Source organism: Siniperca chuatsi, linkage group LG20 (genome assembly GCF_020085105.1).
Source record: "Siniperca chuatsi isolate FFG_IHB_CAS linkage group LG20, ASM2008510v1, whole genome shotgun sequence".
In the NCBI taxonomy this organism is placed as follows: domain Eukaryota; kingdom Metazoa; phylum Chordata; class Actinopteri; order Centrarchiformes; family Sinipercidae; genus Siniperca; species Siniperca chuatsi.
Genome location: NC_058061.1, coordinates 2,704,783 through 2,720,571, shown reverse-complemented (window position 1 = coordinate 2,720,571; position 15,789 = coordinate 2,704,783). Strand labels below are relative to the sequence as shown.

Here is a 15,789-nt window from a genome sequence, read left to right as displayed (position 1 = left end):
TCTGGGAGAAAATCTGCTCTGTCAATCTGGACAAACCGGGTCACTGGTTCCATTCACATCTCATCCAACTGGGATCGAAATGAAAGACAAACTCCCGGCTCATCTTCTCCTGCTGGTAGATGTCATCTGTCTGCATTCCAGGGGGTATATGGTGATGAAAAGATGTCATTCATGTTTTAATGGTGAACCCACTTCACTTCTCTGCCCACGTCTTCTAAGTGTGTGTGTGTGTAAGGTCTTTAGCCTCTTCCACATTACAGCTGGATAACAATTCCTCAGCATGGCCAAGCAAAATTAGCTGCAAGATGGCAACTCGATTACACTCCAAAATCTCCATATTATTATTAATAAGACAAGAATTGACTAAACATTTGCATCTGTTTCCCCACTAGAGTGAGTCTTTCTGTTATCTCTCAAACATGTTTGTATAACATATTCTTTTGCCATAAAAATTGATGACACTGATAATCAAAACTCTGCAAAGCATGTGTAATTTGAGAGTACATTTTAGGAATTTGTTGACACAAATTATTAATTAGAGAAAACAGTTTAAGTAATTCAAGGGTAATAATAATCAGTCCTGCAGATTTTGATCATATTACTCGAGCTTCCTCAGCAGGTGGCGTTGCCCACTTTCCATTTTTTGACCACTTTAAGGACTTCTTGTCCATGTTGGCATAAAAGTTAAGATTGAAAAATTTATTCTTGACCTTGGCAGCTGAAAAAACGATCTCAAAATTAAATAAAACAACAAACAAATTTGGTAATCAGATGCACGAGTTAGTAATTTGAGGGACTGATTGTATTATAGTACAGACAAGGCAACCATGGAAAATGCCAAATCTTTATTTTGCTCCTAATAAATTACTGGGACTTTCATTTTTGAAATGCAGTTTGTATTTAGTCTTTTGGCTATGTCACCCCATCGTTATCTATGGCCCTAACTCTAACCATATACCATAATGCATTTCACTGGTGGAGCTTGAGGGCGGTGCACGTGCCCGAGAGGCTCAATTCAGAACAAAAAGTGATGACTCTGTTACGCTAGCAACTGTAACTGTTTTGAGGCTTTTTGATCGGTCTTTTAAAACAACTGAAACATGTTCCTGGGATTTTCTGTCCATATTCTAAGCTAAATGGGTATCTACTGTAGACACCCAACTACTGTACTAGAAATACATGTTGAACAAGTTGCCATTTAACCAAGATAAAAATCATAATTATATTTTAGCATTCAAGATCAACATTTGCCAATAGTCAGCAACTGGCATGCCGTCAAAGCCTCTTGAGATGAAATTGTTGGGTGCTAACAAATAAATTGCTGTTTTGTCTTTGTTAAAATGTTGAAACACTCAAATCTTACTAGCCAGTTCAGTAGTAGATACCCATTTAGTTTAGAAGTCCCATGGCATTACTTCAGCTGACCTCCTGCACAGAGAACACATCACTGACCTCACTGTGTTAACTCTGTCAAGTGTTACGTAACACCTTCGCTCCACTGGGCCTACACACACACACACAGGCCAACAGATTGTGTCATGATGTGTTGAACTCAGTATTTCAGTGTGCACCATGGCACAGTGGGAGGACATGCCAGAGTCACGAAGAAGAGAACAAGATGTTAGAGAGATGGCGTTCTTCCTAAACTTGTTTTCTTGGTCTCCTTGCGAACAGAACCCAGCTGCTGGGGTCATGCTGGAGTTCAGCTTCTGCTCTATTTGTTTTCACATACTGTACATACATTAGCAAACATCCTTAATAAAGACCTGTTTATTTGTCTGCGATGAATTATTCTAATGAACTCAGTGTTCAGTTATTTTGTCTAGATTTAAGGTCATAGGATTTTTAAAACCTACAAAAATGATTGTTTTGTCCACTTGGTGGCAGCACAACAAGCTGTAAACACAACACTGATACATAATAGCCTAATGAAGTTGATATGGTGAATGTATTAGCAAACAATTGCTTATTTACACACCCAGCAGACACGGAGCAACAGCAGCATTTATTTGGAGTCATGTCTTTGGCCACCTGATGAATCTAAGTCCAATATTCACTCTCCTTTTAGCTCTGTTTTGGTCTCCAGCAACTCTGAGTAAAATATCTGGCTCTTCAGGTGCCTCATTGCGTTCACCAGCTAGTTGCTAACTTTACAGCAATGTTACAAAGTTCTTGTGGAAACATTGTGTTGACTTTGTATTTCTGGAGAGAAGTTTACCCACTAACTTCAATAATCTTGGCATCTAGTGGCCAACAAATATTACACATTCCTCACAACGAAGAAGAGAGCAACAATTTTAGGTCGTGACTGTGTCAACCCTCGCTTAAATTTCTGTTTCGTGTACAGTAGCAGTAGCAGAGTATGGCTGGTGGAGTCTTGCTTTGGGTTATGCGTCAGCCTGCCTCTCGTGATACATGGGGGGCAAAACTGTACCACAGAGACTGTTAGCTGTTATGTAGGAAAGGGTAGGAAGCCAAATACGTGATGATGTGGAAACAGAAGAGGACAATCCTCAAAGAGGAAGAGGGTTTAGAAAATTCAACATGTCTCCAGAAGCTCAGGGGCTCCTTGAAGGCTCTGTGAGGAACCCCTACCTGCAACCAATAGACCTCATTAAGGAATAGTTTATATGTCGTGCCCAAAAAAAATCTGTTAATGTAATGGAAAAGTGTTTAACAGAATATTCAAAGCTAGTACAAAACTCTTATTATTAGTTTCTTTTGGCTGATTGAGGAACCTGTTTGAGATCAACCATCAACTGACATTTATACATTGACATTGTCAGTAAACACAACACTTTTGAAAATAATTTTATTCCCTTTTTTTGAAAAATTGTCATCAAACACATAGAGGCAAAAATACTATTAAAAAAATATTCCATCAAGAACATACACAATGAAACAGAACTACGGTAATTTGCAGTAACCGCTTTGTAGCGATATATGGTGTTAGTAGAATATAAAAGGTCTGTGATGATGGAAAGTAAATTAGGATTAGAAGAAAAATTTAAACTATAAGAAGTATGATGACAGGATTGAAGCTTCAGTTCCCAAGGAAATGAAGTTGGACCTGTGAAGGTCTGTGTGAGGATAACACCATGGAAGAGTAGTAGTAGTACTAATAATTACAAGTTCTTAAACGCAGTAGGTGTGGCCCCAGACACACACACACCCCTGTTGGTTGCTTGGTTTTTCAAAGTGTTCATGATTGGTTGAAAAACACTGAGAGCCAGCTTGGGATTGGTTGACTGGTTGGGCTGTTGAGTTGATTACTTGCTCATTCAGCTGAGAGGTCAAGGCTCGATCTCCTCGGGGATGATGGTGAGGATGACGTCCTCGTTACCTCGCCTCACCACCATTCGCAGCGTCTCATCCTGCTTTATGGCGGCGCTGACATCACTGGCAGAGGTGATTCGCTCGCCATTGATGCTGATGATGACATCACTCTCCTGCAGGCCAGCTCTGCCACCAAAAAAGAAGTGTGAAGGTTAACAAATATCACAAACAAATACATATTAGGTGTTTGCGTGTATAGTGGATTTCCCTAGATTTTTCTTAATAGTAACACGGCTCATGAAATTGATAAATTATGACAAGACACACTAATGTTATATTTCAGCTCATTTAAGTCCAGTTTTGTGTTTGTCTTTAGCAGGATATCTCACATTATATCTCTTTTATATTATTTCCTGATTTATATCCTTTCCCTGAAAATATGTACAGTAGGCAACTTTGTTGACCCTATAAACCTATTTTCTCTAATTCTAACTTTGTTTGTTGCTTATGTAGTCATGAATATATAATGCTATAGAGAAATACTTGAGATTTGAAACCAAGTTTCCAGGGACTTTATATTTGCTTTATAAATAAAGTGACTCGAGTCAGAAATGTGTTCACCAATTATAGTGAACATGGTGTAAGGTTAGGCCATGGACCAAGCAACAGCTGATTACATTTTGGTCTGGATTGGGCATTTTTGTAATTGTCTCATGAACTACTTCAATTATTTGAATGAATAAAACCTGCCACATGTAGACCACAGTAGACAATCATGGGACACTTTTGGCGCTGTGTATTTGATGCAGATCTGGATCCAGACACAGATGAATAATTTCTCAACATTTTTCTTTATTGAGATAACAAATTTAGAGGGGAGAGCAGCCTTGGCGGAGGTATGTGCACTGTTCAGTGTTTCACAGTATTCGGTTAACTCTTGAAGTGAACCCAAAGCGTTCTCTTTTTGTTCCCTAACGGCAGAAACTCCACTTCCAGAGCAAAGAGCAATCAGAATCTGCTCAACTATGACTGAAGCAGTTTGTCCTCCCTGCCAGAGGGAGTTGGACAGTCTGGGTGGGAAACATTCATGATTCTGCCTTCACTGCCAGCTTTCAGCCCGGTTCCAAATGCAAAACGGCAGCTTTTTAAACCAGAAGTGAACTTTCCATATCCTGCAGTCTTCACACGCAGAAAGTTCAAATCTAATAAATGTCCTTTCAGCAAGATCAGATCCTCATCCTGACTCCTGCCTGTGTTCCACATAACCCACCAGACAATAAGAAAACAAACTCTACCTGCTATTTCCTCAGGTGGAATGCTGCGGTTGGCAATCAAAAAGCTTTTCATGTGAATACCAGAAATCTTTCCAGGGACAAAATATATTCTGCAGGGGTGAGTCTGGAACCAACCAGCATGCACCCTACTATCTATTTTCACATGTGACAAGCTTCATAACTGAATGCGACTCCAGGAAGTGAAAAATGTGCCACTTGTGACTTTGCTGGCATGAAAATCAAACTCACTCCAGATGAGAAATGCAGAATTACATATCTCAAGATCTTTTAACCTGCTTCTGAAAATACCGCCTGTTGATTTGACATATTGGGCAGTCAACATCAGATAATGTGGGAATAAGAAGTGATGAGGGAGACACTCACGCTTCAGCTGGAGTCCGGCTGATGACCTCAATGACATACGCCCCAGAGGTGACATCTGGGAAGTCTGACTGCCTCTCCTTCAGTTCCTTAGCCAGCCTGAGAGAAAGAAGAGAAAAACAGCCAAACATGAGGTTTTGTACTGTCCGCAACACAACAGTCTGATTTTAATTTAACTTGAAAGGATGATGCATTGTGACTCATAATAAATTCCAACATGTAAAGCATTGCCCTGATTAATTGTGACACTTCAAGCTTTAAAAAACTGCAATTTCAACAATACAGATCTGATATTGATGAAGCATCTTGCTGCTGATTGGCCATTGGCCTGTGTAGTGAAGAAATGGCCGCAAGGAGGGAAGGAAATCAATCTATCAAGTGATGGTATGCTGGAAAAACAGTCATTAGTATTGTGACATATAGTGAAAGAATGGGTTAAAACCCACTGATGTGTTTAAAATTAATAAACTTTCATAAAGTGAAGCTTGTTCTGGTGTTTTGGTGCATTTCCTACAGTGAGTGACCCACTCCGGAGGGGCTGCTTGGGCGTTACTCTGACCTGTAGGCTGTGAACATGGCCTTACAGACCTATTTGACAGCAGTTCACATTTTCGATACGATCACCACCCTTGTCATGTATGAAAGTCAGGATTGAGAAACATCCTTTTCAGGGACCTGGGGAGATTCTCAGATTTTAGTGGCATTTTTTTTCCACCACAGAACAGTCTGACCTGAAAAGCTGACCAAAACCTTAATCGACATATTCAAGCCTGTTTTTTTCAAAGTATCTTACCCTGACCTTGACCAAAAAGGCTAACCTTAACCACTAAAATCAAACTAAACAATTGTTCAAGCAGTTTTATTATCTTTTGATGAAAATACAAAATGGTTGTATTTTTACACAAAGGACAAACATTCTATGTGAATGATTAAATTTAACATCTGAAGCATGATGTCGTCAGAAACAGGAACTTACGTTGGCGTGAGACTCATCATTCTGACGCCGATGTATTTCTTCTTCTGGAATGTTTTACCTGGTGAAACATAAGGAAATGTGCTGTTTGTATAGTTGACTTAAAAAATCGTTACCTCATATATTCATGTAAGGATTATCATCTTCTTCTTTCACTCTGTTTATCTTTTTATAAATCGAACAGCAGCAAAAGTCTACAGTAAAGTACGGAAAAACATCTTCCGTAAAGATCTTAGACAGGCAGCTTTACGGATAATTTGTGAAATTTGGCATTTTGGAGTTTATGTGAAGACCATGTCTTGTAAATACCTGACTTAAAATCTCTGTCGTATTTCTCTGACATGGAAGGCAATCATAAACTCACATCTTTTGTGAAATAATACTGTGGACACATTCTGCCTGCTGTGAACTTATGATACCGAAAACTTCCTCTGTGCCCAAAAGCTGGCCTGAAAGCATAGCTGCTGAGATATAGTAGGTAGATATATAATTAGATATAAGATATATAATATTTATAATATTCTGAAATTGTTTGGAATCATTTACATAGATGTTTACAAGATCTACAGGTAGAAACCCCTAAACTGTGTGTAATGGTGGAGAGAAAATAGATAATAAAAATAAAAACAATATATAATTTTTTTTTTGGCTCAGTAGGGGAAATTCAATTTAATACTCTGGTCTTAAATGGACTATTTTACTAGCTGCTGAAGCAGGCTACATTTTACAGCTAACACTTCCCTTAACTGTTAACTTTAAGGTAGGTTATTGTTTTTATTTTCTTGTCATGCCAAATATTTAGCGTATTCCACATGGAATTACAAGACACCGCTGTACATCAAACATCAGAAATATAACAATATGTCTTCTGATAATGTTTATGTGCAAGACTTCAAACAAGCTGTACACCGAATAGCAGGGGTAAGGAGCGAAATGCCACAAGAATTAAGTAACTCATCGCCCAGGCTTTCTCTAGGTAACTGGCTAACATAAATGTTTTATATGTGATCAGCAAATTCAGTCTTTGTGCATCATCCATGTTTAAAAAAAATCTATTTCTGTTTCCATTCTTCTACACAAAGTATTGCGTGGTTCCCTTTAAAAGTTACAATAGAAAACATTCCTGCATTAAACCGTTGAATTAAGACATAAAGCTCATTTCCTATTTATGAGTGTAAGATAAATGCCTCCCCTCTCTATGGCCCTGTCTCTACCACTGATATCGACGCTGTGATGAAATGGCAGAGAATAAAGGCTGAAACTGTTGCAAACCTTTGGCCTGTCTGTCATGTGACTCTGCCAGGAACTGTCTGATCTTGTCTGAGGGGATGGCGAAGGAGATTCCTGCTGTGACCTTCAGAGTGTTGATGCCAATCACTTCTCCATCCTACGGGACACACAAACACATTCATTTGCCATCATTCCACAGTTAAAGTCAAATTTCCACATGAAGCTTGTTAAACAGCATTTCTGACGCCACATTGTCCTTCGTTTAGTAACATGGCCAGATGAAAACAAACTTGTAATCAGAGTCAGCTGTGGATTGGGACTATTTGCCAAGTGTTTTATTTACCTTTCCTAATAAGGACTTTATGGGCTTTGGTGTTTGTTTATATGAGATTACGTATATATCTCTGTTTCACAACATATGAATGTGGTCCCAGTACTAAGGAACTCTGTTTGTGTCCCTGTTTTAAAGACAGTTAACCTGAATGACATGGAGAGACAAACACATGACTGTTCAGTTAAACGTTCAGTTTCAATTCCCCCAAAAAACATGTGAAAATACATTAAAATTATGTTTATTGTCAATACCCTATTATCACAATAAACATCTTGGTAAGGCCAAAAAACATTTATACATGTAGTTTCTAAATGGTTTTCATGGGATGTCCACTATTTGAAAAATATGATGCAAAAAAAGGTTGAAACCACATTTGTAAAGTAATTTACTCAAATCTTTGAGTCATTAACAACATGCTACATGTTCTAATTAATCCAGTTAGTATTTAATGTAGCAAATAGTAAAATGATAGGAAAATAGGAATAAAGTGTAATGGATAGGTAATGGTAATAGCTAGTAAAATTAGAAAACGTAATGTACTGACGTAATGTACAGTGGAAATGCAACATTGAATGAAAAGTATTATGTAAAAACACTAGTAGTAGCAGAGCTCCCTGACATATGCAATATGAAATATGTGAAAATAAAGTGTTTTATTGGAAACATCTAATAGACAAGGAGAACATGAGTATATGAGTGAAACCACTGCATACATACAAAATGTACAACCCATTTCAAACAGGGAACATTTAACTTTGCAACCAAGCTTGAATATTGATTCTCCTTTAGCAGGTTTTTCCTTCACTTACCAGATTGACTAGTGGTCCTCCAGAGTTGCCGTACTGCAAGAAAACAAATAAGCAAACAAAGAATGTAAAAGCAAAGAAAATATTACATTTCTATTAAAGAATCACTATAAGTTTGATCAAATAATGTCTGAAGTGAGAGAAATATGCTAAACTATTTTAAAGGATTGCAATGAAGCATCATGGTAATAAATAGTTACACTCCTTCTCTTTTCATTCTCCATCAATAGGAAATTGGGATGTCCTCATGTTATATCTGCATGACCTTGTCATAACTCTGTACACATTGCACTACATGCTCTATGCTATGGTTTTCCTTCTCAGTCACTTCCAATATCCAGCCACTCAGCAGATCAGTGCAGAGGATTTGGACCAATCAGGGAACAGTGACTACACCTAGACTGCATCAAACATCTGTTTATACTCAGTCCAGCACACAAACGGTTATCATAAATGTAAACATGCAAACACTTTAGGTTGTGTCATGTTCAGTTTTGCAGAATTTGGAGACTTTTGTGAGCAACATTGCTGAACCTCATGAAAGCCACACAGTATTTTCCCGACCTCCCAGCCTCAGGCCCGTCTGTCTGTCTGTCTCACTCACGTTGATGATGGCGTCGGTCTGGATGTAGTCCATGTCGGAGTTGCGGAGGCCCAGCTCCTTGCCTCCCCTCTGGGTGGTGCTGACGATGCCGGTGGTGACGGTGTTCTGCAGGGAGAACGGGCTGCCTATGGCGACCACGAACTCACCAGGACGCAGGTCCGCCGACTGGCCGAGCAGCAGCACCGGCAGCTTCATCTGCTCCACCAAACACACGGGGGGCGAAACAGAGAGACAAATATGATTGAAGAGAGGATGCAGTTTGAGACTCAACCACCACAAAATACAGAACGTCTTGTTGTCTTCAAATGTTGTTTGAAGTAGTGGCCAAAGACAGCTGACAATAAAAATGAATAGACCGTATTAACTATTATTGGACATTTCATGCCTGATGTGTTAATTTTGCAGCTCAAAGCACTTCTGTGCTGCTTGATTTCTGAAATGAAGCAATCACCACGAATAGAATTAAAATAATAAATAAATAAACAAACAAAATGTATAAAATAAAAAATGAATAATTCCTAATTATTAAGAATAAATATATGTATATTAAATATATACTGTATTTGCAACTGTCCAGTTATTTATTCCTGATAACACACACACACAAAATAATTATCGACACTGTTGTGAAAAGGATTGTTACCTTCCCAGGCAAAAGGTCAGCATCCTCACAGAAAAATATAAGATCTGACTGTTTTGTTCTAACATAACCTTATCTGGCTGCTTAGCTTCCATACTTTTACTTTTACTTTTACATTATAAGAGAAAAAGCTTAGGGCTAACTGGGTGGGGTTGCTGAAATGTAAAATCTAATAAAGAGCAGGACAGAGCTGCTAACGTTACCCTAAACTCTAATAGCATCCAAGAGTGTGGATGTGCTATCATGAACGTTTTACATAACCTGTAACTCCACAAACCAATGTAGTTAGTTAATGATGTGCTCCCTGGACTAAAAAAAAAAAAACTCTTTAACTCTTTAAATGCTGAGTATCATGTTGTGTTTTTCATCTAAATTTGGTGGAGAAGACGGAATCAAAGGAACACAAATGATGAACCACGACTGAAGGAACACCAGCACAGCCACTGTTGGCAGGACACACACAAACACACATACACACAGCGGTAAACAGCAGTTTATTCCCTCTAAGCTGTTGGAGGCAGACGTGGATTTCCTGTAGAGAGCTGAGTCAGCTCTCAGTCTGGACGAGGCTTCTCTTCCACAATCCAAACTCTTACCAAACTCGAAACTGTAAATCACCATCAGCGACGGCTCATTTCAGCCCTGCGGCCTTGTTTCCACCAGGACCGACCAACGTGTCAGTCAGACCTCCTCCTCCAAAATCATACATACACAGTGGTTCACCCGGTTCATTCATTACATCTACAAGTATTTTAACAAAAGCCTCAGTAAGTAGGATTTTACACAATGTTAATCGTTTAATGTTTACAAACCCACTAAAACATCCTCCTTAGGTCTGAACTGAAAACCAGTCAGATCTGACTTTTTGGGCTAAGTGTTATGTGCATTTCTTTGTCAGAAAACAGTCTGAGCTGTCAAATGCATCATAATACAACCATAACATACGTTTTGCAAAAAAATTATACACATGCCATAAAAGCGAGAAGCTTCAGATCTCTTGTTCAGGCTACCTGGAAATCAAAAATGGTAAGATTTGTGAAAAAGTCAGATAGCTTTGGTTCTTTAAAACTGGAGTCCTGGTTTATTTGGCGACAACTGTGGTTATTGGTAGTACATTTTAATCATGAGTTCTGTTCATAATGCCGCTGGGGCATCAAACCCGCGTTGAGTGGCTACTCTGTCAGAAACACAACAGAAGAAGAGCAACCAATCTGTTTCGAGCTCAGCCAAACAAACTGGGCTGTGATGATTCATTGTCTCACATTGTTTTAATACAGAAGACTAAAGAAGACAGTCAACAACGTCATCTGACATTGTTTCCTGTGAATGTCTTGTGCATATCTGCAATTTTGCAGAAACCGCAACCATGAACTGTAATGTCCCCGTGTGGGGTCCGAGACCTTTGTTGCATGTAATTCCTCATCTCTCGTCATTTCACTCGTAACTGCATAAAAATCCCCCCAAAAAACATTTCAATAAAAGCAGGATGCTGTCCATTTTCTATTCCCAATTGTAGTTTTCTCATGTTTTTCCATCATATCAATCGGTTCTCACCAACATGTGGTCAGTTGGCAGTTTTCTACAGTTTAATGTTGCCTTGGCTGTTGCTTTAGATATTTTCTGCCAGCCTGTCTACATGTAAATGTGCAAAAAAGAGTAACCTACAAAGCCAAAGAAATTAATCACACCCATGTGCCATTACAGCAAGAGCGTGATGTGATTTTGCGGTCTGAACAAATTGCTAAGATGGGAAAAGAGATCCAGAACAAGTCTAGCTGGATACGTTTGTGAAAATCCAACAGATTTATATTCATACTTTTGATTTATGTGGCTGCAGGTCGCAGCTCTGCCTGCATCTCTGATTAACTGGCTCGTAATTATTAGCTTTTCCATCCCTGTCACTGCAGTTTCCAGTGCTGTCAAATAAAAGCTGAATGTGTCTGACCACTATTACAAACACACACACACACACACACACATCCTTGTACTTCTATCCTTGTGAAGACCATCATTGACATAATGCATTCCCTAGCCCCTTACCCTAACCTTAACCAAGTCTTTCCCCTGAAATTGAATGATTTACGCTGCGGGGACTTGCGTTTTGGCCCCAAAAGGAAGGTGAGTCCCCACAATGTGACTGTGTAAACAGATTTATGTCCCCACAACATGAGTAATACATGTCCACAGTTCATATTGCCACTGAATGTGAAGAGCCCAGTAAAGACTTTTAATAATGTAATAATCTATTAAAATAGACTTTAATAGAATTTTATTACTGTCCAACTCGCTCAGTGTCACTCTGTACTAATGTCTCTCTCTTCACTTTATTAAAGCCAAGAAACACTCAAGTCTGCAGAGTGCCGTTTTTTCAGGCAAAAATGAGTCAAAATGATTTTCATACTGTTAAAGGCTCTAAAAACATATTTTCTCAATCAGCATCTGATTTTCTGCCAAAGTTAGAACAGTTTCGGTTATTTAATGAGATATTTTAGTATTTCTGTTTTTCTGCTTAGTCACGGATTTTTAATGTTCGCTGAAGGGAAGAAAAAAAGGTGAGTTTCTTAACTTAACTTTTCACCCTACACCTTGACACCCCAGTAAGCACTAGTATTTCTAGTTTCTTTAAAATAGTACTTGTAGTGTCTACTGTACTAGTGTGCGCAATTCGATGTCCTGTCAACAGTTTTACAGACTCTTTTATAATGGTGGTCTAAGGGGAAAATGCTTTTTGCAGTGCAGTATCCTGCTCTTTTAATAATTCTATGATGTTAAGGCACTTTGGCTTTGGCTGCAGCCCTCAGCCGTGGTGTTTGCTGATTGGCCGACCTTCCGTGAACTGTGTGCTGGCCTGCTGCATGTCGTCCTACTAACCTACTTCAGCCCCAGATGTGATGTGGAGCAGAAAAACTGAGACATAAAGCAGCCGTGATGCTAGGACCCAACTTTCATCAACGTCGCCCTCCACTGAGCATGACAAGCGTCTGTTTGTCTGTCAACGTGTGCGTGTGTGCATCTTGTTTCCCCGGTGATGACAGACACATCTGTTGCCCATTTCCTCTGTTAAGTAACAAGCCTGAAGACTGACCCACTTTTTGTAGGGTTTAGTAAGCGAGAGAGAGAGAGGGGTAGAGACTTAAGTAAGAAAGAAAGGCAAGAAAGAAAGGAAGGAGGAACAAGGTGAGAAGGGGAGTAAGAAGGAATGTATGGCACATGAAATGAAGGACAGAAAGACATGACAACACAGAGAGATGCAGGCAGATATCTGTCTCTCTGTTTCTACGTTTGATTGACATGCACGAAAAGCATGTCTAAAGACCACAGGTATGCTCAACACATCTGTACATGACCAAAACCTGCGGTTGGCCTGTGGAGTTTGTGCATTAGTGTCTATGTGTGTTTGTGTGTGTGTTTGTGTGTGTGTGTGTGTGTGTGTGTGTGTGTGTGTGTCTGAAACAGAAGCCGAGTGTGCATTCATAGCAGCCTCACTGTACCTCTCTCATATACTTTCGTTTCTATTCTGTTAACACTTCCATCCAGACCAGTAAAATTAAATCATGTTTAAAATATGGTGCCCCAATAAATACTTAAAACAGCCAGTTTCCCCTCCGATGATCATTAAAGTTTTTAAATAACATAACATTTACACAAAAAGCTGAAAATGTTCATGTAAATGCTACTCGACTTCATGACAAAGGACATTGAACCCTTTACAGCAGACGACTGTAAAAATCTGGTGTTCATAAATTGCACATTATTTTGATAAATTATTGTTTCGTTCGAAGGCCCTTAAGGGCTACTAATACACTGAGTGATCCCAGTGTATTCATTAGAGCCGATACTAATTATTAAGTATACATCTGCTGATATATGTTTTTGAACACAAGCATGCAATATAAACATATATTACAGTGTAAAAATAAACTTGTCAGTGCTCGGTGGACAAACTATGTAACGCAGACATTGTTTCTAAATGACTCAAACATGCAACCATTTCTGTAATGCAATTTCTTGTTACTTATCGGCCAACATACACTGATACCGATATATATATACTGGAATTGTGATAAGTTGTATACTTTTGAATCATTTTACTCACCTAAATATACAGTATACTGTAGTTGTGTGTTTATATTAGGGGTGTGGGAAAGATGACGTCTCGTAAAACCAGCACGGTTTGGCAGTATTTTGATCTAGGAAATGAAAATAAGGTTGTATGTAGGAATAAACTGGTATATAACCACTCGACCGGAGCAGTGCCTAACCATATTCAGCACAGGCATGTGGACGTTAACCTGCAAGGAGAGCAGGCTGCTGGTGCTAGCATTGCTAACGTTAGCCACACTCGACAAACCAATATGACAGTTTACCAATATCGTTTTGACTGTTTTCTGAGAGTTTTCTTACTTTTAGATTAGTCGACTAGTCGAAATTTAAATTTCCCTTTAATCGACAGGGAAATTAGTCGTTAGGAACGTCCCTAGTTCATGTATGTAAAATGTGTTCAATTGCATAAACTGAAATGATACCAGACCTAACAAAACATTTTATATGTATGGATTATTGTCAAATCATTATTTTTTTCTTTAAATATTGACTTATTTATTCAGCTCTTGTTCTGTTTTAATTCATTACCATTTATTGACTTGAAAGTCAGTGGAATCATATCGAAATAATATCATTATAACTTGTTATTATATAAAGTTATGTTGTTCACATTAATGATTCCAAGCAACAATTAATAAGTAACTGAATTTTTTGGGTATTTCAGGTTTACACGTGTGTAGACTTTTATGCATAACAGTAGAAAATGCTCATTGCATTGAAAGTCAAATGTATTATTTGACTGTAATGTTGCGTTCATTTGCTATATTGTGATATAGGCCTACAGCATACTGACATCAGAATAAATACTGTTATTAATGTTGTGATTTTTAATCTGATATCACCAAGCCCAGTCTACCATTATGCCGCACCTATAGTGCATTCTGTTTGACCAATTGATAATTTTTTAGTTTTTACTTCTTTACATATTTACTAATTTTTCAACATTATCTTTACATCCTTTTTTCTATCTGATTGTGATTCAGCAAAGTTACCTGTCCTGTTCTTCATCCGTTTGTGCAAAAATAAACTGAGTCAAGGAACTTGAAAACAAAGTTTGAACTTAATTCATAGATAGATTGATACTTATATAATAAATCCCAATGGAAAATTGCATTTGTTATTCTAATTAGGTCAATCCCCACACCACCATCCACAAACGAACTCCCTCCTAAATCAACATCGAGCGTATACAGACATAAACAAGGTGGCTATGAATGGATTCATTCAGCTCTTCCAATCAATTCCTCCATTGGTTAAACATAAAGCTCCTCTGTTCGCCTGTACTGAACCACAACCAGAACTCAAATCATCTGAAGCCACAGTCTAACACACGGCCTGCTGAGCTCCGCCCACCAGGAAAATTACCATGTTTCTTGCTCTGTGGTTTTCAGGATGACAGCATTTTGTCCAGGGTGAAATTACAAAGCCGAGGGGCTGTGTTCAGTAGTAATTTAAGAGACGCCAAGATAGCAGAGTGCAACAAAGCAACTAAACACAGTAACAAACAAGACCACAACAAGTATCAATGCAGTGGTTTTGTTCATTCCTCCTGTCTCCTTCTCATTATCTCTCTCTCTGCTTTCCTTCTGTTTATCATTTCTTAAATGTAGTGAAAAAAGATTTGAGGGTTATTACTCTCCCTCATGATTAAATCGGCCCCAGTCCATTCATCCATCATGCATAAAATCTTGAGTACAGTAAGCATGTTACAGGGTCAGTTAACCCAAATCTCTCTCACACACACAAATTTCTCACTCTAGCCATGCAGTAGTTTTGTAGTTATGTAACAAGGTTTGCTAACAAGGATCTACATCTCTGCTGCACCCTGTACAACGGAAGTCTTTAGAATTTTGTTATTAGCACTCAAAGCGCTGAAAAATTACATTTGGAAAACTATTTGTTTTACTTTGTAAAATCCACATATTTCTCTGTTAACTGTTTTCAATGGGACTATGTCACAGTCAGACATAGAATCCCCACTTCCCATGATATGAGTTGACTTCCCATGAGGTCTGATTTTGAGTTTACAGCTTCTGTAATCAATATTTTTATATTAACAATGGATCAAATTACTCTCTAACGTGAAAGAGGTCCCTTGTGGTGATTAACCTGAAAAGAATTATCACCAAATCTGCATTTCACCTCATATCGACAGAGCATTTTAACA

At 38.5% G+C, this 15,789-nt stretch overlaps 1 protein-coding gene across 1 annotated transcript in view; it reads right to left on the bottom strand.

Moving 5' to 3' along the window:
- Positions 1–2,795: 2,795 nt before the first annotated feature.
- htra1b (HtrA serine peptidase 1b) overlaps positions 2,796–15,789 on the bottom strand; it is a 29,117-nt gene continuing 16,123 nt past the window's right edge. Inside the window, exons 5-10 of the mRNA XM_044179506.1 lie at positions 8,879–9,073; positions 8,278–8,310; positions 7,177–7,291; positions 5,908–5,965; positions 4,935–5,030; positions 2,796–3,462 (exon numbers count right to left, since the gene is read on the bottom strand). Coding sequence (XP_044035441.1) covers positions 3,294–3,462; positions 4,935–5,030; positions 5,908–5,965; positions 7,177–7,291; positions 8,278–8,310; positions 8,879–9,073 — 666 coding nt within the window. The 3' untranslated portion in view covers positions 2,796–3,293. The remainder of the gene's footprint in view (positions 3,463–4,934; positions 5,031–5,907; positions 5,966–7,176; positions 7,292–8,277; positions 8,311–8,878; positions 9,074–15,789) is intronic.